Source organism: Chiloscyllium punctatum, chromosome 16 (assembly GCF_047496795.1).
Source record: "Chiloscyllium punctatum isolate Juve2018m chromosome 16, sChiPun1.3, whole genome shotgun sequence".
Taxonomy (NCBI): domain Eukaryota; kingdom Metazoa; phylum Chordata; class Chondrichthyes; order Orectolobiformes; family Hemiscylliidae; genus Chiloscyllium; species Chiloscyllium punctatum.
The window spans coordinates 35,135,652-35,150,559 of record NC_092754.1 but is presented as its reverse complement, the minus strand read 5'-3'; the positions used below and the strand labels follow the sequence as shown (position 1 = coordinate 35,150,559).

At 37.7% G+C, this 14,908-nt stretch overlaps 1 protein-coding gene across 4 annotated transcripts in view; it reads right to left on the bottom strand.

The window, feature by feature from the left end:
- Positions 1-14,908, bottom strand: part of mtor (mechanistic target of rapamycin kinase) — a 356,079-nt gene that overhangs the window by 210,713 nt on the left and 130,458 nt on the right. For all 4 annotated transcript variants that reach the window (XM_072586719.1, XM_072586721.1, XM_072586722.1 and 1 more), the window contains exons 27-28: positions 14,576-14,738; positions 11,133-11,278 (exon numbers count right to left, since the gene is read on the bottom strand). In XM_072586719.1, the coding sequence (XP_072442820.1) occupies positions 11,133-11,278; positions 14,576-14,738 (309 nt within the window). The remainder of the gene's footprint in view (positions 1-11,132; positions 11,279-14,575; positions 14,739-14,908) is intronic.

Here is a 14,908-nt window from a genome sequence, read left to right as displayed (position 1 = left end):
GAGGTACATCATGCCTCAAAGAGTGATATTTTGCTCCAGCAAACTAAGAATGTCAAGTACAAAACACCATGTTTAGTATAATTTTTGCACTTTTATGAAAAACATTAAACATTTCATGAACAAATGAAGAAAACAAGACCGACATTCCATTATTTACTTGCTGAATGTGAATCCCTGAAGCCAAGTGATAGCCTTCTTATTTGCTGAAGTTAAGGTGATTAGACCAGCACAATATCTGTAGAGGGGAACCATACAATAACTGTGCACTACAAATATATATTGGGGAACAATGGATTAGCGTTTGTGCCATATTCTCTGTCAGAACCAGAGGTCAGTGAAGAAGCACATTATCTTACAAACTGACTGAATTCCAAAAGAAAAATAAAGGACTCTTTCCAGAAGCCCAGTCTGCCCAAAACCATCTGGCTTTGAGCAAGAAGGTATACTCTCCAAATCTTACAACTTAATGTTGAGGGCTTATCTGACACCATATGAAATCTCATCAGATATCTTGCTACCCAACAGTCTATTAGTATCATTTTCTTACAAGAGACCCATTTAGAAATGAAGATGATGCTATTTCTCAATGGTTTTGATCTACCCTGCTATACCCTTCTTACTAGTCTATCCTTCCGCACGAGTAATAAATAGCTCAGAAGTAAAGAACCTTAGTTATCAAGGAAAAAGGAAGATCAAAATGAAAAAAGATGTCAGAACAAACACTTTCAACATGTAACAATTATAACTTCTTGCATCATCACAAAGATTTTGACCAATGAAGAAGCAACTATCTACTACGTTATATTCACTCTAACAGCATAAGCAACGTTATATAATCAACACAGAAATGAAAGCTCTAATCTTCTAGAAGCCTAGGTGGTAAATAAGCTACTGGTATAACGTTTAGCCATGAAATTCAAGATCTAATTTCCAGGCTGTGAGGAGTTAGCTAATAATTAATTATTGATTATGTTGATTATCTAATAATTAATTATGTTGCGATGACTGAGCTCGAAACAGGACAGAAAAAAATAAGCCCTGAGGTTCCTACCACATCTTTATCCAATATCTCAAATGGCATCTGTGGATACAATTCAGGTATGACGTGCACTACAAGGTTCAAACATCATCTGATAAACAATGCGAAGGATCAAACTAGATGGTGATTAGTGAGGTGCTCTGAGTCAGGGGAGTCCAATTTTTCAAACCATAGCGAGGGGACCACATCTGAGTGAGACTCAAACCGAGTAAGCAGTATATTAGATTTGCGTGGGAATGGGATGCTTTAAATAAGATTTATAGCAACTGGTCAAATGTGTTAAATATTAGTTGGATTTATCATTCCTACTCAGTTTTAATAACAGTTCTAAATTTTTTTTGAAGTAAGCCAAAGTAAAATATAGTTATGGATGAGCAAATTACTGCAGACGCTGGAATCTGTACTGAAAATAAAAAATGCTGGGGATCACAGTGGGTCAGTTAGCATCCATGGGGAGAAAGCAAGCTAATGTTTCAAGTCTGGATGATTCTTTATCAGAGCTCTAAAATATAGTTAGCAGAAATCAAGTAAAGTCAATGCTTTGCAGGGCAGCTCAGTTACATGGAATGCATGGTCTATGATATGTGGAAAGTGATAGATACTACCAGTGACCTAGACGAGCACATATGTAGGGAGCTAGCGTATAAGTGGTTATACTGCAGGCCACGAGCATAGAGACAAGAAGGAAATAGGTAACCACTAAGTGGTGCAAGAGAACCAGGTTGCGGTCTCCAGAGGTCTCACTCATTAATTGGTTTTCTATTTGGAATACTGGTGGAAGTACTTTATATCAGAAGAATGCAGTCACAACTACGTTCATGGCATTGTGGGTGACACAACTGTTTGTGAAAAGGCAGAAGAGAAGGAGAAAAGCAATGATAATGGTAAATATTATTAGCTAGAGGAACAAACAGTCATTTCTATGACTCCAAGTCAGTTTGTTGCCTCCCTGATGGAGGGGGATTATGTTTGAGTATGGCAAGGGTGGTTTCGGGTGCAGAGAGAGTCCGTATGTATTGGTTAGAGAGGGTCTCACGGATGTCATGTTGGGATGGCATAAGTGGTCTGGAGAAGGTATAGTTGGGGTGTTTGAGGAAAGTGTGGGGGTCAGTTGAATAACTACTCAGGGGTTAGAATATGTATTTAATAGTCTAATTTATCGTGAGCAATTATTTAATTAATTTCATTGGAATCCTCTGAAGTATCTGATTTAAATGAATTTTTCAAAGGGTTCCAGGAATAGGAGAACTGTACAGAGAAACCTTCAACTTCCTGTGCAATTCCTTTGGAGTCTGGTACTATGGGAATTCCATCATGTTCCCATGAGCAACTCCTATCTACATTGAAATAACGACAGTCTAGCCACTGGAAAGTCTGGGAGTTTGTATCACTTCTAAATGGGGAGGAGATCTAAATAGTTATTTTAACAGAATAGAATGCATGATATAAGATGCTACTAAAGACAAATCAATCACAGCACTTCTGAGAAAATATATTGGACATTTTGAGGGGTATAGGGAAATAGGATTACATCAACACCTACATTGAGCTAATTCTTGGCAATAGGTATCTTCCTTAGCCTATTTCTGGATTGAAATTTCAATGAACGAATAGCCTTAAAAGGTACACAAATAACATATAAAACTGCATCGTATTCTTATTGTCACACAAATCACACTGAACTTGAACATGCAATAATGCCAAGACAAGCAAAATTCAGGTTTGTGCTTCCGTATATTCTCTTTTTTGTGCTGCAGGCTTTCCTCAGAATGGCTAAATAAATAGGATCACCTTATCTTTGTTGGGTTAAAAGAACTGCTCCATTGCAAAACTAGAATCAAAACCAAACTTCTTTCCCACCCCCAGCAAACAATACGAATGCTGCCTCAATCTTCAAACAAATTCAAAATGAAGGTGACATTGTCAACTGCTTCATATACGCTGACATCCATACGTGCACTGCAGATTAACTTTCTGCAGTGAAGTTAACCTCTACAGTTTCTTTTCCTGTTCCTCTGTTGATATGAAGTTGTTCAGGCCAGGCCAAATATAATATGACCACTACAGGCATTGCAAAAAAGGGAATCAATCTGGGAAAAGCACCTCCTACTCCACATCGATGACACACTTAATATTCATATTGGTTAATGTGAGAAAGGTGGCCAATGTCTGTCAACATAGGCAAAATAGTAAGGACTAAGTACTGTTGGCCCATGCAATGTAGGAACTGAGCTGTCTCTGCACAAGCTTATTTACTGAGAAACGCTAGAAGGAACAGAGGATATCTCCAACAGATGCAAAATTATTCTGGTTGCAAACCAAGCATACTATCCTCCACATCTGAATTTCCATCAAATGAAGTTTAATGATGGGAGTGGCATTCTTGGAAGTTACCTCTCAGCACTCCAAAAAGGCATAATGTAAACAAAGATGAAAGGGATCAATTATAGAATTGTATCGTGCTTTGAGGTGACTGGGAGAGGGGGGAGGGAGGAGGAGGAGATGGTGTGTGTGTTGTTGTGGGGTTGAGAACATGAACCAAAATTGAATTACATTTGTTCTGTTGGCTCAAGTAGGAGAACGAAACAACAAAAGAAACAGAAGGACAATAGACCTATTAACTATGATTTGGAAAGGATGGTGTTGGACTGGGGTGGACAAAGTTAAAAATCACAACACCAGGTTATATTCCAACAGGTTTATTTGGAAGCACTAGCTTTCGGAGCGCTGCTCCTTCATCAGGTGGTTGCCCTGATGAAGGAGCAGTGCTCTGAAAGCTAGCGTTCCAAATAAACCTGTTGGACTATAACCTGGTGTTGTGTGATTTTTTTAACCAATTAACTACATTAAGCATCAAGGGCAGGTTGAAAATGATAAGAACAAATACTATAACTAGAGTAATCATAAAAGAGATGAATGCCTTTGATGGAGGTTGGCCCTGTGCGGTAGGGGGCAGTGAAGTTAAAGAGGAATAGTTCAACTTACATGGTAGTAGGTTAGCAATCTACTCTTTTCTCTGCCACTTGTCAAAATTGAGTGTGTTTAGAGTAAATAGTTGCTTTCCATTATTGATGAAAGCTTGCGTGAATTGCTTTTGTCTAACATAGCAACCAGCCCACAAATTAACAGTCTAATTTTGATTTTAGACATCATCATGGTGAGTTCAATGATGGTAATGACATTGAATACCAAGGGGAAGTGGTTAGACTCCCCCTTGTGGGAGATGGTCAGTTTCTGGCACTTGTGCAGTACAAATGTTACTTGTTACTTATTGTACCCAAGCCTGGATGCTATCCAGATCTTACTGCATTTTGTCACAGACTAAGGAGTCTCAAATGGCACTGAACACTAATTTTCTAACTTAATCCCATGTGAATGCCTAATCTTTATTTCACTTTCAGTAAAATTATAAAATATGAACCGTAAAGTCTGCACATCAATTCTGGAGTGCTGCTTTTGAGATGTTTTAATGCTAATGGTCATTTAGCCTGCTTGTTGGCATCACTGTTACCAGATGTCAGAGATACCCGAGGGCAATGTTTAGAATGAAACTGGAGAAAGATTTTGGGCAGTTTTCCGATCAGCAATGATTATCATCCATGCTCAAAATCTGGACCAATAAATGCATTGATACAATGACAGAATTATGATACTGTCAATTCTTCAATAATGCAGGGTCATATGGAAAAAATAAGATGGCATCCAACAGTGCGTGCAAGTGATTTAAATTATAACAGTATGGCTTTTCACAGAAAGGATCTGAAAAGGTAGACCCAACTAAAATTTTATTCAAATTGGAAATACTTATTGGCAGATTTTTATCTAACTTACAAAAAGCAAATGTCTGTAACTATTAACTTAAAATTCTACTCAATTTGTTCTAGAAGTGAAAATAGCGCATTTTGAATGACTATTATGCGATTTAAAACACTGTAATCATGCCAGAGGCTGCGGTCTAGTATGCAATCCCACATCATATGTATTTTACTTTAGTAATATTCTCTACTTCAAGTAAACCAAGTCTCAACTAACTAAACAAATAAAGAATTCCCTCTCTGAATGTCAGCTAATTATTAAACAGGCATTAATTCTATTGCCCAATTATTAACATTTTCATATTGTTTCATTCATTGCCAAGGATATAATCACTTGCCAGTATCTGAATGTGAAGCTGGGTCTTGTGTCATAGTGATACTGTCCCTACATCTCGGCCAGGAACACAAGACCCACCTAGAACTGAGATATTTCATAATTTGTCAGACCAGGTTGATAAAAAAAGTACATTAAAATACTTTGAATGGAATGACTTTTCAAAGTCTCTTTAAGGCAACATAATTTCAGTCCAATCTCTTTGTTTTGCATTTATAGGTTAATATTTCCAAAAGGCTGCATTTCAAACTTTACAAAACAGATTTCTAAAATGAAATTACAGAATGATATGTTCCAAATGAAATTTGAAAGGCTGCAACATGTGCGATGATAAAACAGGTTGAATACTTCATGCTAAATACTAAAACAGAGAAAAATAAACTTGTTAAATTCACTGGAAAAAAATTCACCATGAAAATACAAAGAAAGACAATTCAACATATTACAACAGGGCCACCAAAACGTTGAAGGCCTAAAATGGAGACTGTGAAGTTTGGAAACGAGAAGAACCTGAGCCAATGTAAATTGGCAAGACCTTGGGGAAAATGGTGAGAGGGATACAGTGTAAGATAGGGGATATTTCTATGAGGTCAGAGTTTCTGGAGGAGAGAGAAGTTGAGGAAACTGAGGAGAAGAAAGAAGAGGATTTATATGGAGTTTTAAGATGAATGGTAATGCAATTTGGAATTTGCAGATTAAGCAACATAAAATCAAGTATTTCTAGTCAAGAAGATTTAATAAATATTGTTGTGGGCAGCAGGGTGGCTCAGTGGTTAGCACTGCTGCCTCATGGTACGAGGAACCTGGGTTTGATTCCACCCTTGAGCAACTGTCTGTGTGGAGTATGTACATTCTCCCAGAGTCTGTATGGGATTTGTCCAGATGCTCTGGATTCCTCCAACAGTCCAAAATTGTGCACGTCAGACGGATTGGCCATACTAAATTGCTCATAGTGTCCAGGGAGGTGCAGGTGAGATGGATTAGTCATGGAAACACAGGGTTACAGGGAAAGAGTAAGGGGGTTGGTATAGTTGGGATATTCTTCAGAGGGTCAGTATGGTTCTGATGAGCCAAAGGTCTGCTTTCATGCTGTAGGGTTTCTATGATCATCTTCTGGCTGGATGTAGAGATTTTTTTTTTTAAAAATGGTAAGAAAGTTTAAACAGCAGTACATTTTTATCATTAAACTAACAGGAAAATTATTTCAGATCAATAGCACACTTCAACAAATATTTAATTTTAGCTACGATTGAAATATCGGAGTTGTAATTTTATGGCACATTCCAAGTCAGACTAATCACATTACTCTGTTAGCTTGATATCAGAGTCATAGAGATATACAGCACGGAAACAGACACTTCAGTCAAACTCGTCCATGCCAACCAGCTATCCCAACCTAATCTAGTCCATTTGCAGCACTTTACACATATCCCTCTAAACCCTTTCTATTTATATACCCATCCAGATGCCTTTTCAATGTTGCAATTGTACCAGCCTCCATCACTTCCTCTGGCAGCTCATTCCATACACACACCACCCTCTGCGTGAAAAAGTTGCCCTTTCGGTGCCTTTTAAAATCTTTCCCCTCTCACCCTAAACCTATGCCCTTTCCTTCTGGACACCCCCCACCCCAGGGTAAAGACCTTGTCTATTTACCCAATCGATGCCCCTCATGATTTTACAGACCTCTATAAGCTCACCTCTCAGCTTCCAACACTCCAGGGATTTACCCCAGCCTATTCAGCCTCTCCCTATAGTTCAAACCCTCCAACCCTAGCAACATCCTTTTCCATTGAGAGCTCGGAATGAAAGGTTTGAAGCGCAATCAAGAATTTTTTTCATTGTAAATTCCATTAAGTTGTAACTCGAACTATTCTTACAACGAGATTCACTTATCCATTCTGAAAGTGTTAGTGTCAAAAGTATCAACCATCTTTTTCTCTTTACTAGTGCAGATAAACTTGCTATGCATTGCCACTAGTTGCTACATTCCCGCCTCAGACGACTAACTGTGTGGAGTTTGCATGTTCTCCCCGTGTCTGCGTGGGTTTCCTCTGGGTGCTCCGGTTTCCTCCCACAGTCCAAAGATGTGCAGGTCAAGTGAATTGGCCATGCTAAATTGCCCGTAGTGTTAGGTAAGGGGTAAATGTAGGGGGGCGGCACGGTGGCACAGAGGTTAGCACTGCTGCTTCACAGCGCCAGAGACCCGGGTTCAATTCCCGCCTCAGGCGACTGACTGTGTGGAGTTTGCACGTTCTCCCCGTGTCTGCGTGGGTTTCCTCCGGGTGCTCCAGTTTCCTCCCACAGTCACAAAGATGTGCAGGTCAAGTGAATTGGCCATGCTAAATTGCCCATAGTGTTAGGTGCATCAGTCAGAGGGAAACGGGTCTGGGTGGGTTACACTTCGGAGGGTCGGTGTGGACTGGTTAGGCTGAAGAGCCTGTTTCCACACTGTAGGGAATCTAATCTAATCTATGTCTGGACTTCCCAATGTATTATAAGGGGTAGATGTAGATGTAGGGGTATGGGTGGGTTACGCTTCGGTGGGGCGGTGTGGACTTGTTGGGCTGAAGGGCTTGTTTCCACACTGTAAGTAATCTAATCTAACCTAAAGTTTACCTCAAACTTCAATTGTTATAAACCCATACAGATTTAAAATTCAATCGACATTTAACACAAACTTTTTGGTAACATATTTTAGCTTTGGAGACCATTGGAATAAACACTTTTGTTTTTTAAAGAAACTTGAACATCTTCAAACAATGCAGAAAACAAAAGCTAAAATGCTACAGTTGCAACTTGTAGACATTTCTTCTTTACTAAGAAACTGAGCAAGAATCCAAAAGACTTTCTTGACAACTATCTAGAACAGAGAAATTAGTCCTGTATTGTGTTAGTGTATTTAGAATGTTGAACTTATAGCTTTGATTTCTGACTTTGTTATCTTAAATAGTTAGGGAAGGTTTACCGTATGGAAAACTATTCAGCTCTGAGTTACCCAATCTGTCAACTGCCATGAAAATGGTCAGTCTCATCCTTTGGAGTTATCAGCAAAAAGTATTGAGTTTAGCCCATTACATAATATGTAATTAAATAACATGGAATTGTCCCCATCTAATATAAGGTAGCTCATGTTTCAAACAAATTAAAGAAAATACCACAGAGCTTCAAAATTAGATGCTAACACCTAATTAGCCTACCAGAAATGACAATTTTCAGTTTTTGTAGCATCCATCAGAAGTTGCTTTAATGATTACAATATTTTTAAGCCATTTCTAGCTGTCATAATCCAGTCAAGTAAACCAAGATTCAGCCAAGTAGATAAGACTAGAAGTTATTTTCAACAAAAACTACCTCATTTAATCATTCTTGTTAAATGTAACTTATATGTTATTACCAGATTATTTCAAGGAGCTCTAAATAAGGCTTAGGCAAGCATTTTTCTTGTACTGAACTACCAGTTTTCAAAGAAATTACATGAGCAATACTTCAAATAATAGCCAACCAGATTATGCAGCTGAACTCTTTAAACCTGAGCTACTAACAGCTCTTAAAAATGGACAACAATTCAAAGTAACCTTCCATTATTTATGGACTACAATTGCTTCCATGAAATCAAACAGGATACCCAAACAAATATCTGTAGAATGTCACATCAACTCAAAGAGGTGAACCAGGTGTCTTATTGAAACCACATTTCCACTTTATTAGTTGAGGAATGCAGCATCAGCTAATGTTCCAAAGCTTCAAACCTCAAGTTATATTAGTAGTATTTTTTGCATGTTTTATTCTAAGTTGGGCATGAATTCTTAGCAATAATTTAACTTTGATTCATGCTGTAATAATAAAAGTATCATCCAAATGCAAAAAGTTATTGGCAGCTGCATGGGTCTTAAAATACACGTTCCATAAATCAATCTAATCTGGGCAATTGGAAACAGAATTTAAATAGAGGATGGTCTCCACACACATTGTTACAAATGAGCTCAAGTCTTAACAATGCAGAGTAGCAGATTCTCTTAACAAGTATAAGGAGGCGAAAGACATTTTTTATCTTTGGGATTCGGTAGACACTGTTAACACACATCAGTACAATATCTAAAACAAATATAGAAAAAAAACTAGAATTGGATGGTATTGTTTTAAGGGACACTGATCAATGACACATTTAGTTTATTCTTCTGGATTGTAGCAGCACTTTCACGTAGAGAAGTTCAAATTTATTTTTAAATCTTGACATTTATCTCTGTCTTGTTTCTTCATATCACATGCTGTTAAAATTTCCCACTCACTTCTGCTTCAAGAGCAGATTCATGCTGAGCTGTGATTTCCCAAGCTCTCCAAAAACAATGCACCTGCTCTTCATATGTAAGCCTGATCAGAAATTTTAACAAGATATACAAACCTAAATATATCACAGTAGAATGAAATCCTATTCCTCAAATGCACTTTTTGGTGACATTGCCGAATAGAAAGTAATAGATTTCCCTGTTCCTTAAACTGCCCATAATTTGAATTAAGAGACAATTTTAACTATTGTACAAACTGAGCGGTAATGCAATGAAAAGAAAAACTAGGGAAAACAAAACTGAATATCTAATTGAAATATTCACCTTGATTACATATATTGTATCATATCTTTGAAACAAATGTCCATAAACATGGCAATGTTGATTGCTACAGATGAAGCAACCTGCATGAAACATTTCCTTCAATCAGTAATACTCCTCTGAAAATAACAGTATCAAAACTTTATAAGGCAGAGTTGAATCCTCTGAAAGCTTCAGAGGACCCCATTAGCCACCAGCTATCGTCCATTTCTGATAAGCCAGAAATAAGGTTTTTCACTCTTACACTGAATGAATAACTGCATCAGTAACTTTCTTTCAGACTCAGCAAATAAAATAAATCAGAAGCTCAGGTTAAATACATACAAAAATATCACTTGACTTTGAATATACAAAGATTTATTCAGATCTGTAAACTTGACAAACTTATAAAAATATCCAAATCAATATTAAAGTATACAACACATTTCAAATGATGGAACAATTACGATCTTGAAAGCATGTCAAGAGTTAAAATTTCTTTGCAAAAACATAGATATAATTCTTAAAAGGAGCAAGGTAGGTTAGAAATCTGGCTAATATAAAGCCATGTAAAGACAATATATCATTTGTCTACAAATTCTGACATACATAAGCTCTTTTGATTGATAAAGGATTATTAGACAAATGTGGTCACTCATTTAATTGATTGTTTATTGATGAACACAGTCTAGTAATATTCATTTTCAACTCAGTTTAGAGAGGTTCTCTCTATAAACTTTTAAAATTGGTCAAAGAAAGCAGCTTTCTTTTAGACTGGAGATGTACTGTGCTCAGTAAATATTCAAATCAGCACAAAATGAGGAGTAAACTGGCAACACGACTAATATACTTTCCAGTCTTCCAAATTGCACCTCAAATTGCTTGCACAGTCAGAATGGCAAAATGGTTACTAACCTAAATTTTCTTTTATACAATTGCAATCTCAATTGCCAAACACATGTCTTAAACTGTACAAGCTCAGTTATCTTTTTCACCTGTGCAACATGGGGATCTGTTTTTTGTGGAGACTAAGGGAACAAAATTGATCATTGGGTGCAAAACCACTGGTCTTAGATTAGTTTTCCATAATACTGTTTAGTCATACTACAGAGGCTGGAATTGTTCAATTCCACTGTTCATTGTTCAGTTCCACTGACTTGACTAGAACTGGATATCATGTGGCATATTGCAGGCAGCAAAAGAAAGTCCAGCTTTTGGGTCCCTGTTCTTATTTAATTATACCCCCTTTGGCAAAGGTTTCAACATTAATTATTTTCTGGCTATCCACTAAACTTAAAACTATTGTATATTGCATGAATTCCCTACACTTATTTAAATAAAGCAGTTCAACTTACCTGATTAATGATTCTAGAATTGCTGGACAGGGACCCTTCTGGAACTCCAACTCCTTGTAATGTAAGGCTTTGGCATAAGCACGACATTTGGCTGCTCTTTCTCCAAGGAGGACAATGCCATTATCATCTCTCAGTGGTAGAGGGCCCTGATAGAAATTAAGGAGTTAGCTATTTGTTGGCCAAATAGCTTATTCAAATGTTTTGGCACATGTTTGAATTTATCAAGTTGACAAATAAGGCAACAGTAACAACAAACACAATATTCTACATTTTGCACATAGAGTATCTGCCTCAACCCCCAAAGGAGATAATTTCCTGCAGTATATTGTATACATAGAAACGTAACAAATAAATAATTCAATTTGAAATAAATACTGAAAGAAATAATTTGCAATTTTTCGGTGTCACTTGGCATGACAAAATTTTAAATACAAAAGATTAAAGGATAATCTCAAGGTGTTAAAGATATCAAATGAATTGGGTTCGGGTAGGCAGAGAGAAACTACTTGCCCTGATTGTGGAGTCCAGAATGAAGAACATAAACTTAAAATTAAAGCTCAATTGTTCATGCAGGGATAATGTCCAGAAACACTCCTTCACAGAAAGTAACTGAAATGTAGAACTTTCTTCCAAAACATCTGTTCAGTCTCGGTCAGTTGAAAATTTCAAAACTGAGATTGACAGATTTTTTTTGGGGGGGGGGAAATGGTGTTGGAGTTAAGCTGCAGATTAGCCATGATCTACCTGACCACTCAAACAGACAGAGGAACTGAAAAGCCAGCTTATTTCTGAGTTTCAACCCATCTGTGCTTTTTAAGCAGAGACTCGCCTGCTGCTGGGGCTGAACTACAGCTCTGCCAGTAGCCTTATCTACTCCTATTAGGTCTCTAGACTATATTAGTGACTATTTTCTACCACTCAATTATCTCTATTAGACAATCACTATCCATATTTCTAGTTCCACCAAATACAAAACAAGGAGAAAGGCAGTTTCCAAAATAGACAAAGACAGACAGTGAAAAATAGATGATGAAGACGCTAGCAGAAAAATAAGGGTTAAGGGGGAGAGGGACACACAAGAGGTGGGCAACTAGAACAGAGAAGAGAAAATGACAGACAGAAAGATGGCGAGGAAGAGAAATAGAAGATGGAAGAGGGAAACAGAAATACTGAAAGGGAGAGAAAACAGCTCAAAGTTGAAGGCAAAGTGTTAGGTGAAACAAGTAAAGAGTAAGAAGATGACAATTTATTTCAAGCTCTTCAGTTATGCATTGCAGAAACATAATCCACTTGGAGAAGTTAGAAATTGGTCAAGCTCAATTAATTTTAATCCCTTTTCAAAAAAATCTGACAAATAAATTTTGATAAACTTTGTCGAGATAGATAGTAGTCAGACCTCAAGGTAAAAGGTGACTGCTTCAAGTTCAATAATCCAATTCTCTTAAATCTTTATGTATGTGAGGTTAACATTCTACAGTACGATGGTTGGATCTTAAAAACTCACTGCAAATATGTTTTACATTTTGTTATATCGAAGCATAGCTCAAAAGGAACAGATAAACCAAATTTATTGATGCTCAAAGAAAACATTAAAAGTACCAATAGGGGAGTAGGCCTTTACATCATTGTTTTCAAGCTGGTACGTGCAACTTTTTACCTCATTGCACATACCTTTGTTTGAGCTGAGACAACAAAACATAGACCAGAATAGTAAGAAGAACTTTATTAGCACATGTAATAAAATTTCAGTCAGTCACTCTGCTCTACCAAATTCCCTCATGATGGCCATGGTTTCAGTAACCTCAGTTGGGCCACTATTTGTAGGTTAAATTGATAGCTAAAGTTGTCTTAGCGTAAAAGAGGTGGTGCTGATTTTCAGCTATACTTGTGTTCAGTCAGGTAATACAGGTAGTTCTTCTTAAAAAATTGTTGCATTCTTGCACAGCCCCACATTATAGAAAAATCATAACTTTAGAAAGATCGCTTAAAGTGTTGGCAATGTAATCACGTTATGACCAACACATGTTTTAAAAGTTCATGCTTTAGAAACAGCGTCTCCAATTTGTCAATTGCATTACAGTAAATTTGTATTAACAAAACCTGCATTATCGCAGAACGACCTGTCCAGAAAATAGCAGTAGTAAGTGGTTTCACCCTTTGAGCTTACTCAGCCAGTTAATACGATAATGCTGATCATCTGACTGAGGACCCTGCTCCCACTTTATTTCAGTATCCTTTGATTCATTTAGCAATAAAAACTACACCTAACTCTTTCTTGAAAAATTTCAAAGTTTTGACCTCAACTGCTTTCTGTGGCAGAGACGTTCACAGGCTCACCACACTCTGGCTGAATAAATTTCTCCTCATTTCAGTCCTAAATGGCCCTAGACCGTGACCCCTGGCTCTGGACCCCAGAGACCCCATCCCAGGAATCAGTCTGGTAAATCTTTGCTGCACTCCCACCACAACCAGAACATCCTTACTCAGATAAGGAGACCAAAACAGAACACATTATTTCAGGTGTGGATTTTGCGAAGACCCTGTACAATTGCAGCAAAACATCCCTGCTCCTGTAGTCAGACATTCTCACTAAGATGACCAAGATACCATTTGTCTTTTTACTGCCTGCTGCACCTGCACACTTTCTTTCAGTGACTGGTGTACAAGGACACCCAAGTCTCATTGCATCTCACTCTCTCTTAAGCAATTCCCAATCCAATGATAATCTGCGTTCATGTTTTTTCTACAAAAACGAAGACCCTCATATTTATGCACATTATAGTTCACCTGCCATTCATTTGCCCACTCACTCATCTGTCTACAACATACTGAAGCATCTTTGCATCCTTGTTACAATTACCCTCCCACCCAACAGTGACACTTCTAATTGCATAATTAGTTCTCCACTTCAGCAGAATGTTTCTAATAAAATGCGATTAGAGAATGGTGTAGAGGATAAGGTAGGAAGCAAACAAAGCATTAAGAACAACTTCCTATGTAGAAAATACTTACTGTAGCAAAGCATCTCATGGAGGTTCACAAGAGTATTACTGATCAAAACTTGAATGATCCCATGGCAACAAATGTTACATTAGATTTTGATGAATGCAGGAGAGAGAGAGAGAATGAGTGAGTGAGAGAACAACCGAACGAGTGAGAGAAAAGGGTGAGAAAGGCAGCAAGGAAGGGAGAGGGCAAGAGATAGGGGGGAGTGGGAAGACAAGGAGGGGGGGGGGGGGTGAGAGTCAGAGGGAGGCAGAGATGAGGGAGAGGAGACAGATAGAGAAAGAAAAAAGAAAAAAAGAGATGAGAGATGGAGACAGCGATGGAAGGGGGGAGATAGAGGTAGCGCAGGGGGTAGACAGACAGAGCATGTTCAAAACTTTTCATAAAAGACAACACCTTCAGAACTTGACACTATCAAATTTAGCCTCTTTTTTCACCTTGTCACTGTGCTCCATGAACTCTGCAAGGTTTAAAAGTGTCTGGGTGACCTCGGCAATGTCTTGAGAAGTCAGAGCCTGCTCAATACTTCTGATCAATTCATCTTGCTGTGCTTCATGCAGTTCTGACCAACAGGATAGGAAAGCTGCATTAAACAAGTCTCTGCATGAAAGAGAAAATTAAACAAGTTTTAGAAAACGAAAAGTAAAACAAATTATTCATATGTCAAAATATGGAAGAAACTTTAGTTATAGAATGCATATTCATTCAGAATAAAGGACAACTCAAAAAATTCATCAATGTGCTTTTGTTCAAGCAGATTTATTTATGTC